This window comes from Eimeria tenella, genomic scaffold, assembly GCF_000499545.2.
Source record: "Eimeria tenella Houghton genomic scaffold, Eth_scaff42, whole genome shotgun sequence".
Taxonomy (NCBI): Eukaryota; Apicomplexa; class Conoidasida; order Eucoccidiorida; family Eimeriidae; genus Eimeria; species Eimeria tenella.
In genome coordinates this window covers 197,521-213,510 of record NW_013543356.1, presented here as the reverse complement: position 1 = coordinate 213,510, position 15,990 = coordinate 197,521, and the positions used below count along the sequence as shown (strand labels likewise).

The window sequence follows — 15,990 nt, the reverse complement described above, 5'->3', positions numbered from 1 at the left end:
CTGCTGTTGCTGCTGCTGTTGGCCTTCTCGCTGCAGCTGCTACTGGCTACGCCTGCCTGCTGCTGCTGCTGCTGCTGCGGAGTAACAGACTTTGGCAGGGGTCTAAATTCAGAGGCATCAGCGCGCAATCGGCTGCTTTGCTGCTGCTGCTGCTCCTGCGCGCCGTCGAGGCTAGGGCTGCTGCTGTTGTTGCTGCTGCTGCTGCTCTTTGCCTTGGGACGCTGAGAGCTGCACTTATCTGCTGCTGCCTCCTGCTGCTGCTGCTGCTGCTGCAGCTTCAGCAGGCCCGCATTGTGGGGGGGAGTGTCTGTGTCGGCAGTGGACATCATGACGAGCAGCTGGCAGCAGCGGCAGCAGCAGCAGCAGCAGCAGCGGTCGCTACGGGAGCAGAGGGAGCTAGGGCAGTCTTATGAAAGCTTCTGAAACGCTAAACCCAAAAGACGTCGCCGGGCAGCACCTGCTGCTGCTGCTGCTGTTGCTGCTGCTGCTTCCGCAGATGGCTGGCAGGAGGAGCTTCAGGCCTGGAAGCAACGCCACCCCACAGCAGCAAGGCAGCAGCAAAGGTTGGGAAGCAGCAGCAAAAAGGAGGCTTGGCGTGCTGCGGCAGGCACAAGGCCTTGGGAGAAAACGGGCCCGCTGCTGCTGCCCTTGCTGCTGCTGCCTTCCTGCCGCTGCTGCTGCTGCCGCTGCTGCTGCCGCTGCTGCTGCTGCTGTTTCCAGTGGCCTAGTATCAGTGGCAGGGCATCACACCCGAAAACAAATGCACATGCAGATGCAAGCCGCTCTGTTGTGATGGCGTCCCAGTGCTGCAGCAGCTGCTGCTGCTGCTGCCGCTGCTGTTGCTGCTGCTGCTGCTGGCGGGCAGCAAACGCCTTCAGGGACGGAAATGCGCTGTGTTGCACCAAGAAAGTGTTCTGTGGGAGCTGCTTTAGTCACTGCTGCTGCTGCTGCCCTCTGCGGGCGCTGGCGGGGGGCGCTGCTGCTGCTGCTGCAGCTTCTGCTGCAGTTGCAGCTGCAGTTGCTGCAGCTAGGGGAGCAGCAGGCGATGTGTACAGACAAACAGAAGAGAGAGGTGGCTGAAATGGAGGAATCGAGGAGAAAAGAAGTGCAGCGGTAACGCCGCAATAGCGGCAACAAGTTCTGCTGCTGCTGCTGCCGCTGCTGCTGCTGCTGCTGCTGCAAGCCTACCGAGCAGCCCAAACTTCACAACGGACAGCAGCACAATCTCACTTGATATTCCAAAATCCCCCAAACGACGCACAAACAGCAGAACAGATGCAGACCCAGCTGCTGTTGCTGCAGCTGCTGCTGCTGCTGCAGCAGGAGCAGCTGCTGGAGCTGTGGGGGAGCAGCAACAGCAGCAGCGGCAGCGCCGCCGCCTACGTACCATGTACAGTCGCTGCTACTGCTGCAGCAGCAGCATTTTCAGAAACATTCAACTTGCTGCTGCTGCTGCTGACCTGTTGTCTAACTCTCCAGCAGCAAGGTGGCGTATGTACGTGCTCCTGCTGCAGCAGCTTCGGCATCTGCTGCTGCCGAGTGAGCGCAGCAGCAGCAGCAGCAGCAGCACTAGTGGGAACTTCTTCTACTTTTGGGGCTGCGCAGAATAGCTTAGATAAAGCAGCAGCAGGCCACTTACGAAAGCGCACAGCAATGCCATTTGTGCTGCAGCAGCAGCAGCAGCAGCAGCAGCAGATGCCACTGCTGCTGCTGCTGCGGCGCCGATACACCGGCGGCTGCCCCCGATTGCTGCGCGCTTTATTTCTCCCCCCCAAAAGTCTTTTTAATTATTTTAAATTTAAATTCAATTTAATTACAAACTTTTTAAAAATCTGTCTGAGTCTTCTTGTTGGGCCTACAGGCCCGGCCTCTAGCTGCAACCCCACAGCAGCAGCAGCAGAGCAGCAGCAGCAGCAGCAGCAGCAGCCGCTGCCCGGTTATCTCACGCATCTTCTGCTGTCAGTGATGCTGCAGTGGCTTCGGCGGTGGACCGCCGCAAGAGATGCAGCGGGCTACTGCGACAATAACTGCTGCTGCAGCTGTTCTCCCTGCTGCTGCTCTTGCTGCTGGTGCTGCTGCTGCTAGCTAGCTAGTTTTGGTTTGTCGAGCAGCAACTCACTCATGTAAACGTGCGCTGCTACTGCGGGAGACGCTGTCAACATTACGTCTGTTTGCTGCTGCTTTACACAGACAATTTAGCCGCTGCTGCTGTTGCTGCTGCTGCTGCTGCAAGTGCATTTTCACCTTTTTTGCTGCGTGCTGCAGCGAAACGCGCAGCAAACTTTAGGGGCCCCGCGAACCTCTTGGGCCCTGAGAGCTTTTCTGGGGCCCCTGAAAAGGTACAAAATGGAAAAAATGTAATTTTTAAATTCTGCAAAATTCGGCGAAGTTTTGAGTCCAAAGCTGCTGCCTGGCAGCTGCTGAAAAGAGTTGTGGGGCCCCTCAAATGGATTTGTTTTCGAGTTCAAAGAAAGCAGTAAAAGCCAGCAGCAGCAAGCCGCGCTGCCAAGCAGCAGCAGCAGCAGCAGCAGCAGAAGCAGCAAGAAAGCGGTGGGTTTTCCGCGGAAAAGGGTGGCAGCAGCAGCCAGAGCCAGCTTTTGTGCCAATTAGAGCTCCAAAAGGTTTTCTTTTTGCAGCAAATGTGCATCTGTGAGTTGGAGAGGAAAAAGGGAAAAAGAGTTTTCAAAGAAGATTCAAAAAGCCCCAAAAACACCAGCAGCAAAGTTTGCATGCATTTCGCAACTTTTCAAGTTTCAACTTTTCGGATGCGGGGCTTTTTAGTGCAGAAAAAGCCTTTTTTAAATGCCAGTGACACGGGAAAACAGCAGCAAAAGCCGGCAAACACTTTTGCAAGAAGTTCAAAAAGAATCTTCAAAAAGTTTCAGAAAGTTTCAAAATGTTTCAAAAAGTTTGCAAAAAGTTTCGCTGAAAAAGAGGCCAGGCCCAGACGCGGTGTATGCGCAGTTCTGCAGCACCAGCAGATCCTCAAGGCTGGCAGCTTTCGAGAAAAGAATATTTCTCTGCATTAGACCTTTTCTTAAACCTATATTTCGATAGATTATTTTTTTTAAATTATTTTTTAGAATATTTCAATTCAAATGAAACAATTTCATGCCCCCTTTCGCGCCGTCACCGCAGCAGCCATCGCTCACCATAAAAGCCCGCCAGCGATCTTCGCCGCTTTTTCCTTTTCTCATTTAATTCACAATTCTTTGCAGAAACATTTCATCCATAGTTCCTTTTAAAACTATTTTGTAGATCCAACACAGCCTGGAATTTTGGTGCAGCATATTACTCCTGTCTCCACATTGCAGATAATGAGCTAATGCAGCAGCAAGAAATGCCCAGTCATATTTGTTCTCAGCGCAAATATTAGCAATTTTAATTAATTTTTATGACTCGTTTCAGCTTCATGTAATGAAGTATTCGTTTTGGCAGCTGCAGCGGAGCAGCAGCACCTTGTAAGGCCCTTGGGGTGCTGCAGTAAGCCGGGTCAGCAACAGCTGCAGCAATTCCCGCTACAAATTGCCAAAATGAAAGTAAAATGAACAGATCTGTAATTATTTGGAAATTAAAATTAAATGTAAAGAGCCGCAGCAGCGGCTGACCCGCTAAGGCGCGCGGAGTTCCTGTGTGTAGTGTGGCGAGTGTAACAAACTCTGATCTTGTCTGATGATCCTGCAGGGTCTTTCCACCCCCAGATTTGCATTTATATGCGAGTTTTATAATTAACGTGGCATGCAATTCATTTTTTTCACTTTATTTGCCAGTGTAATGTCATTTTCTGTTCTAGAACTGCACAAATGACCTCAGAATTTCGCCTAGTTGCCTGGGGGTCCCGCGTCAGTCTTGAAGATCGGGGCTAAAGGCCTGCGAGCTCCTTTTGCAACTCTTCTCACTCTAATTGTGAAAAAATGTCAAAATAAAGTCAAATAAATTGCGAAAAAAATATATAAAATACGTATTAGCTGGCGCATGCGCAGAAGACAAAAAGTTTGCGCGTGAATAGGCTCTGCATGCGCTGCTCAAAGACCCGGTTTTCTGCTGCCGCAATATATAATATATATAAGTGGGAAATCTCTGCACTTTATTAACTCATCGTTTTTTAATTTCAACTTAATTTAATTTAGGGTCTTTCTACATGTGCGTCGCCCCAAACTTGCATCCAAATCAGCTGGTTGTTGTGGAGAACATGAGGACCACCTTTGGCAGCCGAAATTGCCGCGTTCGCATTCTTTCAACTTCTTTTCTTTTAATTACAATAAGTTGTTCTTTTTTAATTAAAATAAATTATTTTATTTCAGGGAAACTATGAGCTTCAGAGAGTTGTGTATCCCATCTTGCTGGCTTCCCGCCGCTTGCTGGTGCTCATACAGCACGCCTTGCCGTGTCAGTGACCCTTCGGCACTCGTTAGCTTCTTTCTAGCAGCAGCAAAGGAAAGTTGCCTTTAGTTTGCACTTATTATTGTAAATTACTTGGTGAAAAAGCATTTAGAGCTGCATCATTTCAAGATCGTCGAAGCTGCAGGCTCTACGGTTCGGGAAAGTCATTATAGATTTGACTTCAACGAGTTCTACAATATACTTGATGTTCGGATTTGATTTTAATATTTAAAACCTTTAAATAGAAGTAAAATTTATGCAATTTTGCAAATCAAATGATGATGGATCTGGTCACACCAGCAACCAGCAGCTTTCTTGCACATTTCCAAAAGCGCGAAATTGCAAGTTCGGATCGCTTTCACGTGATCCTTGAGTTATTAACCGCAATACAGCAACAGAAGCTTAAAAATGCATTCAAGTTTCTTTATATAGCATTTTTAAAAACTTATTTGTGTAGAAAAAGACCAAAAGGGAAGAAAGTTGTGCAGATTTCTCTGTGTTTCAAACTGTCATCGCACAGCTGCACCCGCAGCGTGGGACGCTCTTGTTGTTTTAGAAGTCTACAGAAGAAGAATAATAAACCTTGAAGTTTCCAGGAAAACCTTAAAGTTCTTTTTAAAATGTTTCAGTGAATGGATAAGGGATTTAAATTGAACCTACAAAGAAAAGATTCCCCGCACAACAGGAAAGCGAAGTTGGAATAGCCCGCAGAGCTCAGCGTGTCATCTCATATTCGCTTTCTTGAGATATTTTCCGAACAAAAGTTTCAACGCTTTCATAATAAACCCAAAAATAAGTCTATAAAGCAAATATTAGCTAATAAATCTCAGTGAGAGAAACAGAACTCTTCAGTGCAACTTGAGAAGCTGCAGGAGTGCTTTAAAGAGCAGAAGACAGATCTGCTACTTTGAAAGATGCTCGAGAACTTCCATAACTTTTCGCCGCAGCAGGGCCAGATTTGATAGAGTCATGCCTTAGAAAACAGAATGTGATTATTCAACAGCTTGTAGAATATTTATACTCAGCACTTTATTGCAAAGTTGTGTCAGCTGCAGGGCCACAGGTGGTATTGCTTGTTGTTTGCAGTTGCTTCCAAAATGCGAGCATTCTAGCAAAAATAGATTGTAAAACTTGGTCTCAAAAAATAAGAAAAAGCGAAATGAAATGGAATATCCAAAATTGGAAGTGAAGGACAGAGAGGGCCTAGTGAAGTCAAGGACTTGTGACTTGTTATTCCATAGAAGCTCACATACGAACTCTGCACGAAAATGTAGAAGAACTGAATCGACCGCCAACTCCAAATACAATTCAAAGTCCTTTCCAACTCACAAAAGGGTTTCTCACTATTGAACAAATGGTTGAGCACAAATTCCTTGCCAAAAAGATTTTTTTTTTGCTCAAAAGGGGAGAAAATCATTGCATGGAACACACTACGACAACAGAGTTTGGAGTGTTCTTCGTGAGCTCACACACTAATACTGAAAGCATAACTTCTCTAAAAACATTTTTGAGAAATTATAATTCATCTCTGCTAAAAAGGGCATTTGAATATTTACAGAGAAGGCCTATAGCAGCGAGTTTGAAGAGCTTGAAAATGAAAGTGGGATCGATAACGGCAAGATAAAAGTGGGGCAAAAAAGGGGAAATTAAAACAAGATTTCGTCCATGGAAAAAGGATTAATCACTACAAGATGAAAGTGAGGAAAAGAAAGAAAAATTAAAACAACATTTTGTGGAGGACAGTTGCAATTATCGGTGTCTCCGCCTTAGTAAGCCATTTCAGGTTGGCAGCTGGGCAACAGATATTTAAATTACCAAGAAAAGATATTATTTTCCTCGGCAGCTACCTGAAAGCCTAAGGATAGTAGATAAAGTGACCATTTAGAAAACTTAGATTAAAGAAAAATTCGACCGAGAGGCATCAACGGAATAAAAGGAAATATCAGATGGCGGCATGCAAAAGAAGATATCGGGCGACAGTCCTGTCAATTTCATTTGGATCCCTCTCCTATACTCCAAACGGGAAAAGAATCTTTCTCATAAAACTAGAAATCAGTAATTGGTCAGCGTAGATTATTTAGCAAGGAATGAGCGTTGACTGGATCTCACGCACTTCAGCAAATATGATTTCTGAAAAAAAGAATGAAGAATAAGAACACCTCGAGGCAGAATCACTCTTGTGAAGCACTCTTCAGTGCACATAACGTTCGTTAAAAGATAATTAGAAACGCCAGAGCATTCTTGTTCAGAATGAGAAGCAAGCTGCATAAAAACTTTTGATTTTAAATTGGGACGCGAAGTGAGAATGCAAGAAAGCTCCTCAGCTCTTCAACGCCCAGTCGGTCCACACAAAGCCCCTGTGCGTTTTAGTTTTCAGATCAGTCCAAACAAAACCCTTTTGCATTTTAGCCTTCAGAGTTCTCGCTTAAGTATTTGCTGTCCATTTACCGTGAAGTCCGCCACTTAACAGATGCACGCCAAGTGCTTTACTATGACCCCCAGGGCTTTCTAGCATTAATACAAAAGTTCAAATGATTGAAGTGAAAGCTGATTTGAATCGGCCTTGTTCATTTATTCGATATTCAACTGTTATTCATTTGCCTCAGGCAGATTTCCTGCGCTTCTTTGAGACATGCGGCACCCTACTCAGCGTCTTGCTCTCAGAATGAAATAAGAGTTTCTTTAATGCCTCATTTACTTCCCTGTTGGCCCCTTAATCAAGCCCAAAAGCATTCCTCTTCTGAAAGACTTGTTTTCGAAAGAATTATCGGAGGGAAAATAGAGAACCACGCTCTCCGCAAGCCTCTAGAGATTCTTTTCAACGGTATATGCCGTAAGTACAATACATGTCTGTACAAATATTCCTTGTCAGTATTTGCAGCCGGATACTTTATTCTTTTTCAATGTCGTAGACGCAGCCAGCATACGTGTGAACTTTATTTGAATAATGGAGAAGTCCGCATCTACTCGACCCACAGGCAGCAATCCCAGAGAGCTGCTGTTGCTAGCCACAGCTACCTACCTGTGGCTAGCTAGCTGCAGCTAGCTAGCTGCATCTGGGTAGCTGCATCTAGCTGCATCTAGCTGTGGCTAGCTGGGACATGTCACTGCCAGCTGTCGCTCGCGGAGGCTTCTTGTAGATCAAACTAATTGAGGCTGAATAGAGCTTTCAAACGCAAGAAAAGGAATAGGCAATAGAAATGCAATAAACATATTGATTGGCAATAAACGAAAAGTTGCAATTTTCCATTTTCTCTTTCTTGTTTCCCCCCAGTCTGAGGCTCCTGCCTTCTGCGGATTCCTCCTGAGGAAGATTTGGTTGGGGCTTTTTGGAAAAGAAGTTGAATATATAAATCCCAAGACCCAAACTCTTGGCAAAAGAGTTCAATCAGATTTAATTTATGTTTCCTCGCCTTCGCCGCATTAAGTCGTAAACTCCAAGGGCGTCGCGCAGGACTTCTGATGGATCCTGCTGCTGCTGCTGCTGCTGCTGCTGCCGAGCAGCAGCAGCCGCAGCAAGAGGCTTTACCTGCAGAAAAAGCTCTGCAATACTCCTCGTAAGCGAAGAGCTTTGCTCCTCTTGCTGCTGCTGTTGCTGCTGTTGTCGCTGCTGCTGTTGCTGCTGCTCCTGGATGGGGCCATCGATGTACAGCGCCGTTGGCAGCAGGTCCTGAGTTCACACAAACCCCATTTCATGTACGAGCAGCCGCTGCAGAAAGAAGCAGCAGCAGCAGCAGCCTCAGCAGCAGCAACAGCCTCAGCAGCAGCAACAGCAGCAGTAAAGGACCTGCAGAGAGCCAAGAGCTTCAGAAGAGAGGCAAGAGGTGTTGCAGACAACGTCCAGCCTGCGCAAAACCCAGCAGCAGCAGCAGCAGCAACAGCAACAGAAGTGTCATGCATATATCTCAGCCACACTCGAAGCAATTAATGCAGCAAAATAGAAAATTTAGCAGCAACCGTGGCTGCTACACAGGCGGCAGCGGCACAGTCAGCGACAGCAGCAGCAGCAGCAAAGCACTTCTGTCCAGCACACCCAGTATTCACCTGAAGCATTAAGTGCACCTCTAAACCCTAAATCCTAAACCCCAAACCCTAAACCTTAAAGCCTAGACGGACCATGGCCTCCGGGGAAAAAGGCGTCTCAGCGTGAAACGCGTTGAGAGCACTTTACTGGACTCTAAGCTGTTGCTGCTGCTGCCTACTTTGTTGCTGCTGCTATTGTCGCTGCCGCTGCTATTGCTGTTGCTGCTGCCGCTCCTGATGTTGCTGTTGCTGCTGTTGCTACTGTTGCTGCTGTTGCTGCTGCTGCTGCTGCACTTGAGCGCTTCGGCATCCGTCACGTAGCAAACAGCAGCAGGAGTCGATCCCAAGACTGCGCGCTGTTACAAACCTCACAAAACGGGCCCCCAAACCCTAAACCCTAAACCCTAAGCCTCGAAACGCAAAACCCTGAAGGATAAACTTTGTTTCTGAAACTTACTGCAAACAGAAAAGACCAATGAGCTTCTGTGCATTCGGTGAGAGCCGGCAGCAGCAGCACCTGCAGCAAAACGAAGGCCACCAAGGCAGCTGTAGCAGCAAGCTCACGAGCAGCAGCAGCAGCAGCAGGAACTTCAGCTGCTCCAGAGCGCCCTATTTTAAAACCTCTAGGGTTTAGGGTTTAGGGCTCCCACCTGTCCTTTCTTTGCAGCAGAAGCCACATAAAGCCGAAGGCCCCCAAGAAAAGGCGGGGTAACATCCAGCGCTGCGGGCATGGATGCTGCTGCAGCTGCTGCCGCTGCTGCTGCTGCGTCTGCTGCAGCTGCTGCTGAGACGAAGCACACGCAGGGGCCTCGACTCCACCCGCGCTGCAGCGAAACACAGCAGCAGCAGGAGCAGCAACAGTGGCAGCAGTAGCGGATCCAGCGGAAGCAGCAAACGAGCAGCAGCAGCAGCAAAGCACCTTGCAGCAGCAGCAGCAGCAGCAACACTGGCAGCAGCCGCTCTACCTCCAAAAGGAATCCCTTGGACAAAAGCCACTCCACTGAGCCCCTTAGATTCGCGTACTGCTGCAGCGCGGGCGCATGCAGCAGCAGCAGTTGCCGCAGCTTTGCTGCTCCTGCCGAGTACAGCTGAACGCAGTCACCACCAGCAGCATTAGCCGCTGCTGATGTGCGCGCTGGCAGCAGCAGCAGGTGGAGTAGCAGCAGCAGCAGCAGCAGCAGCAGCAGCACTTACCCGCCGCACGGCCAAACGCGAGCCCCGACGGCCTGCTGCGCGCACTTCGCTGGAGAGTAGTTTTGCTGCAGCAGCAGCAGAAAAAACGAGACACAAGCATTTGTTGGAGCAGCAGCAACAAAAGTAGCAATCAGTGCAGCAGCGGCGGCAGCAGCAGCGGTTAGGGCTTGGCTTGCCTGAGGAGATAAGGCTTTGATGCAGCAGTTGCAGCTGCTGCCGAACATGTTCGATTCTTTCTCTGGACAACTGCTGCTGCTGCACTAGTAGCCGTTGCTTCTGCTGCTGCTCTTGCTGCTGCTGCTGCTGCTCTTGCTGCTGCTGCTGCTGCATGAGTAGGTGCAGCAGTTGCTTCGCTGTTGGGTTCTGGACTCTGGCAGGGAAAAACTTGAGGGCAGCAGCAGCTGCTGCTGCTGCTCTTGTGGCATTCACTGCATATTGCTGTAGTGCTACAGCAGCAGCTGCTGCTGCTCCTGCTGCTGGTGTTTTGTGCACACCTGGCGGCGGCTGCTGCAGCGGCGGCCTAGCCGACAGCAGCGCGTCGGCTGGGGGGCACTTGGGCAAAGCAAACGAGTTCGTTGCTGCTGCTGATGCTGTTGTTGTTGTTGCTGTTGCTGCTGCTGCTGCTGCTGCGGGAACGGCAGCAGTGGCGTATCGCCCGGGGAATGGCTGCCGTAGCAGCAACTGGTACTCTGCAGCAGCAAAGGCCGCAGGTGTAGCCACGCCGCGAGAAGAAACAAATTCTCTTGTTTGTAAACAGCGAATTGATTTAATTAAGACTAAAAGAGGAAAAATGAGGAGATAAAACATAAAGCGGAACGAGGTGGCCATGCCATCTGCTGGAACTAGGCTGCACAGAGGACTGTAGTCACTAATCTAGGGTTTAGGGTTCAGGGCTTAAAGTTTGGAAACAATGATTTAGAATTTGGTGAGTCGATAATATTAAGACACCGTAATAAGACAAAACAGAGCGGTTTCATACGCCCTAATCCCTAAACCCTAAACCCTAAACCTTTTGAGCCTCCGGGGGTTTTTAATCCCGCTCTAACTCTTGTTGGACTCAAGGGTTTGAAAATGACCCTCTGCAGTCATTAGCTAATTATTTGGTCGGTTTTTTGAATTGCTAATGCCCTAGGGTTTGGGGTTTTTGAGGATTTAGTGTTTGATATTTGGGGCTGGGGCTTCAAGAACCACAGCCCCAAGCATCAGCAAGAAATCGACTCACATCTGCAGTAAACCCTAAACCCTAAAAAGAGGTTTATAAGCGTTATGTGATTCTCGGCTTTCAGATCTAGTGAGGCACAACATTTAGGCTGTAAACACCGCAGACGCTTGCAAGCCAGCTCATGGTTCAGGGTTTGACGTTTAGGGTTTAGTCCTTAGGGTTTAGGGTTTAGGGCTTACGCAGCATGTTGCGACGTAGTGCCAAGGGTTTGCAAAGAATGGGAGTCTGTAGGTTTTGCAGCTCACAAGAGTGGAATGGAGAAGCTTTTGGCTTAAAAAAGAAATCAGAAAAAAAATAGAAGGCCAAGGGATGAAACCAATAAACAAAGGGACCAACTCGCGCAGCCAGCAGCAGCAGCAGCTGCTGCTGCTGCAGCAGTGATGAAGCCTCACTTTTGCATGCACCACACCCCCATATGTGCAGCTAGCTGCGCATAGCAAGCCACAGCTTGCCGCAGCTAGCTGGCCTTGGCTAGCTAGCTTTAGTTAGTTGCTGCAGCTACGGCGAGCTGCCGATTACTAGCTAGCCGTGGCTAGCTGGTAGTGAGCAGCTGCTTCGGCTAGCTGCCCAGCTAGCTGGCGAGGTACGGCTAGCCATCTCTGGCCAGCTAGCTACGGCTAGCTAGCAGCAGCTAGCGGCTAGCTAGCCACAGTTACCCCGCCTTTTACAGGCCAGTTTCTTTTCCTTTAGAGCATGACAAGAAAGTTAAAGTTGATTCAACTTCAAGGTGGCCTTAATTGCATTTCCTGATAATTTCGTAAATATATATTATTGTATACTGTAATAATTAGTCATATTGTTTCCAGCTATCTGCTGCAGCGCAGCAAACCATTCCTGAAATGCAACAATTGGATTAAATGAAAATCAAGAGCTGCTTTAAAGACTAGAACAAAAGATAAACTTTCATTTGAGGCCCCTCACAAAGGCTTTCTTCTGCAGCGGCGAGATCTAGAGTTTGAAACCACTTTTGGAAGTTGAACTTGAACGTATGGAATCCTATCTTGGCTACCTGTGTGAACAGATCCTGCGAGCTAGCCATTAGCTAGCTACGGTGAACAGATCCTGCGACCTAGCCACTAGCTAGCTACAGTGAACAGATCCTGCGAGTCAGCCACTAGCTAGCTGCTTGAAAGCGCCTTAGTGCTGCCCCAAAATTCAAATTTTGCGTAAAAGTTCTTCAGCCAGCAGCAGATCCTCCGCTGGAGTCCGATCAGCTCTCAGTGGGGCTTCACCTCTGCTCGGCTCCGGCCGATCCGCCATTATTTGATATAATTATTTTAAAAAGTGTATTTATGAAAAAAAGGTTGTGAAATGCCATTTAATGAAGTCTCTGAAGGCGCTACAGGCTGCTGCGCTCTGCTTTCCTAACAAGCAACAGAAACCTGGAATCTTGCTGCACTTCATAGCATGCAGTTCGAGCTCCAGCAGCAATCTCTGGCCTTCGCAGCAGATCTGAAGCAGCGGGATTTGCTGCAGCTGCTGGCTTGCAGTGCAGCTTCGCAGGGTTTAGGGTTTAGTATCGGCAGTGCAGCTAGCCAGCGGCTAGCCTGCAGGGTATCCTAGCTAGCCAAGAAAGGCTTCCTGTTTTAGACAAAGGCAACATCTTCTGTTTTTATATTTTTAGAAAGCCAAAGAAATGCAGAAGAGGCAGAGCAGCTGTGTCGGGGAAGTTCTTGGCTAGCTGTGTAGGATCTGAAAACCCCTACCTGCTAGGTGGCTAGCTGCCTTGGCGCGATTCGTGAAAAGCCTAAACCCTAAACCCTAAACCCTTTTAAGCCCTAAACTCCAGCACTGAATTTCTGGAACTCGTGCCATTCAGCAAGAATTGCAGCTAGCTAGACACAGCTAGCTAGCCACAGATAGCTACACACAACTAGCTAGCCACAGCTAGCTAGCCACAGCTAGCCTGTTTCATGCAGCGAAGTCCTTTGTATTTGAGAAGTCAATTAGTCAGAAATAGACTAATTGACTTCTCAAATACAAAGGACTTCGCTGACGACTGCGATGAGAGAATGTAACAGGAAATATCAATCCATGGCTCAGGTTAAGGAACAAAATGCAAACGAAATATCCCTGTTTGGGTTCAGGGACGTACGGAAGCGGCACCCACTGCGGTTGCGGCTGCTGCTGCTGCATCTGCTGCTGCTGCTGCAGCAGCTGCTGCTGCTGCTGCAGCAGCTGCTGCAGCTGCTGCAGCAGCTGCTGCAGCAGCCGCTGCTTCTGCGGAGGCCCTCAGGGCCCTTCAAGAAGAGCTGCCGCCTGCAAGAAGCAGCACCCCACCTCAGTAGCTCTACCTGAGACTCAGCACTACTAGCACGAGTAGCAGCAGCAGCAGCAGCAAACGCAGCGTACTTACCAGTCTCAGTCTGCAGGCAGCAATGTCTTGCTGCGAGAAGCAAAAAGGCCTTCCATTGCAAATGGCAGCCACAAAAAGGCACAAGAAGACACCGCAGTCGTCTGACCCCTTCTGCGGGGGAACCCAGAAGCTGCCACAGCGCCCGCTGCTGTTGCTGCTGCTGCTGCAGCAACTGATGGTGTTGCTGTTGCTGCTGCTGCTTGCATGGGCGTCATGAGCCCGCAGCTGCGGCAAACCACTTGATTTTACATAAGTGTGGGGTGACCGTCCCCCACGTTCGTCCCTTGCCGCTTGCTGCTGCTGCTGCTGCTGCTGCTGCTGCTGAAAGCTGCGCTTCTCTTCTCTAGGAACTTCATAAGAAAACTCGCAAGGCAGTGCCGCCTGCCATTCGGGTGAAGGCACAGCTGAGGTAAAACAGCACCAAATGTCATTAAATATGAAGAGCAGCAGCAGCAGCAGCAGCATGATCTACAGCAGCAGCAACGGACCAAAAGTTTAGAGACAGCTAAACTGACCTAGCTCGCATCGGTCGAAAGATATGGCTAAAGTGTAGCAGGTGGAGGAGCAGCAGCAAGAGCAGCAAACGTTGCAGAAGCAGCAGCAGCAGCAGCAGCAGACTGACCTGGCCTCTTGGCTTCCCAGCACTCCGTAAGAAAAAGTTTAATAACTTCATGAAAAGGTTTAAACTGCTGAGGCAGTGCGTCGAAAACAAACGTCAGGCCCCGCCTGTGCGCATGCAGCAGCAGCAGCAGCAGCAGCAGCAACACGAAGTGACTTCCGTAAGAATCGCTACGTCACCGTGGCTGCCCAGTAAACCGCCACCAGCAGCGTCAGCATCAACAGAGGGCAGCCGAACTGCAGCAGCAGCAGCGCAGCAGCAGCAGCAAACTTACGCCAAATCAGCAACTCCCAGGGCCCAGTGTACTGTGTGCAGGTGCAGCGGCACCAACAAAAAGCGAAAGGAGAAAATGTCTGTTCCACGAGTCCACCTCTGAAAAAAAACCCTAAGCCCTAAACCCTAAACCCTAAACCCTAGCTTCATGCATGCAAACCCTCATCAGCTCTGTGCTGTTACCACCCTTGGCCCGTCGCTGCGTTGTTGCGATCTTTAGCACTCTCAAGCCCTAAACCCTGAACCCTAAACCCTAAATCCTAACTCAAACCCCAAACCCTAAACCCTCACACCTGGACTCTCGCGACATCTGCCAGCCCACTCTGAAGCATCGCGAAGAAGAAAGTGTTGAGGATGCAAACGCTCGGCACGCTGCAGCAGCAGCAGCAGCAACAGCAGCAGCAGCTTCCACGGCCCAACTTGCGCTCAATGCATCAGCAGCAGCAGCTTCATCAGCAGCAGCCGCTACATCAGCAGCAGCAACTGCATCAACAGCTGCTACATCAATAGCTGCATCAGCAGCAGCGGGTACGTCAGCAGCAACAGCAGCAACAGCAACAGCAGCAGCTGGGAACAAACCTTGTGGGGCTCTGTTTGTGTCTGTTTGCATTCAGAAGCTGCTGCTGCTTCAAAAAAGCATTTATAACAGCATCATCGAGCCACTGACTTCCCCTCAGCCGCTGCAGCTCCTGCAGCAGCACTGGTGCTGCTGCTGTTTCCACTGCTGCGCTTCCGGGCTGTACGTACACCCCGGAACCCGGGCCCTGCTGCAAAACCCCACAAAAGGGACTCCTGGCCCCTCTAGCACCCTGCTGCTGCTGCTGCTGCTGCTGGGATCGGTCAGATGTGATGGGCACATTCAGCAATAGGGAAGCCATTGCGGACGTTCCTGAGGAACAGCAGCAGCGGCAGCAGCAGCAGCAGTGAAAACAGTAGCAGCAAGTCTCTGTGCTGCAGCAGCTCACGCAGAAGCAGAGCTAGCAGCAGCAGGGGGCGCTTGCTGCTGCTGACTCACTGCGGGAGGGCCGAGGCAGCAGCAGAGCAGACGAGAAACGGTTGCTGCAGCGCCTGCAGCAGCAACAGCGCATCCTGTCATTCAGTCACATCCCTGCTGCTCCTGTTGCTTCACTTGCTTCTATCTTTGCTGCTGCTGCTGTTGCTGCTGCTGCCGTTGCTGCTGCTGCTGTTGCTGCCTCTGACTCGCAATCCAACTCCGTCTTTGAAGGCCAGCCCTCCACGGCGCGACGCCCGCGCCGCCGCAGTGTCTGCAGCATCACATCAGCAGCAGCAGCAAAAGCGGCTATGGAGGAGCAGTTCATCGACAAAGGCAGCAGCAGCAGCAGTGGCGGCAGCACAAGCAGCAGCAGCAGCAGCAGCAGAAAGCTCATGCGCACTTCCTGGTGCCATTGCCACTCGGTGGCGTCCATTCGCCTGTGGCGCACTTGAAAACTACAAGGACTGCCTGTTGGCTGCTCGCTGCTGCTGCTGCTGCAGGAGCAGCAGCAGCAACACTAGGAGGGGCAGCCGCTGCTGGAGCTGCTGGAGCTGCTGCTCCCTGGAGTCGTGCTGCCGCTTGTCTGCAGCTATTGCCGCCACACAGAAGGTGCGTATTTTCTCTCAATTCCAGACACTCTAAATCCACTTTAACCTCGCAGCACATAAACGCTCAGCACTAAACCCTAAACCCTAGAGGATTTTCATCAGAAAACTCCCACTGTCTGCTGCTGGCGGGGCAGCCGGTCAGCGGCGTCGAAGAGAGTGCCACTGCTGCGTGTTTCGCCTTAGAAATTTGCAAAATGCGTCAGCTGCTGCTGCTGTTGTTGCTGCTGCTGCAGCTGCTGCTGTTCCAGCTGTGTTGCGTGGGGCATCGGAGGCCCCCGTGGGGCCACCCCACATAATTCGCTGCTGCAGCAGCTGCAA

General features: G+C 49.9%; 3 protein-coding genes across 3 annotated transcripts in view; all 3 read right to left on the bottom strand.

Moving 5' to 3' along the window:
• Positions 1–326, bottom strand: part of ETH_00002920 (uncharacterized protein) — a gene marked incomplete at both ends in the record, with an annotated part of 3,184 nt that extends 2,858 nt beyond the window's left edge. The window contains one exon of the mRNA XM_013376940.1: positions 2–326. Within this exon, the coding sequence (XP_013232394.1) occupies positions 2–326 (325 nt within the window). The remainder of the gene's footprint in view (position 1) is intronic.
• A 7,451-nt stretch (positions 327–7,777) lies between these two features.
• On the bottom strand, positions 7,778–10,428 carry ETH_00002915 (uncharacterized protein; the record flags this gene model as incomplete). Its single annotated transcript, XM_013376939.1, has 7 exons — positions 7,778–8,053; positions 8,171–8,228; positions 8,500–8,762; positions 8,864–8,923; positions 9,057–9,230; positions 9,372–9,494; positions 9,823–10,428. The coding sequence occupies 7 exons, from the start codon at positions 10,426–10,428 to the stop codon at positions 7,778–7,780; spliced, it is 1,560 nt and encodes a 519-aa protein (XP_013232393.1).
• A 1,733-nt stretch (positions 10,429–12,161) lies between these two features.
• On the bottom strand, positions 12,162–15,730 carry ETH_00002910 (uncharacterized protein; the record flags this gene model as incomplete). Its single annotated transcript, XM_013376938.1, has 9 exons — positions 12,162–12,186; positions 12,918–13,042; positions 13,179–13,582; positions 13,801–13,904; positions 14,072–14,169; positions 14,364–14,442; positions 14,650–14,959; positions 15,200–15,335; positions 15,524–15,730. 9 exons carry the CDS (start codon positions 15,728–15,730, stop codon positions 12,162–12,164), a joined length of 1,488 nt encoding a protein of 495 aa, XP_013232392.1.
• Positions 15,731–15,990: the final 260 nt, after the last annotated feature.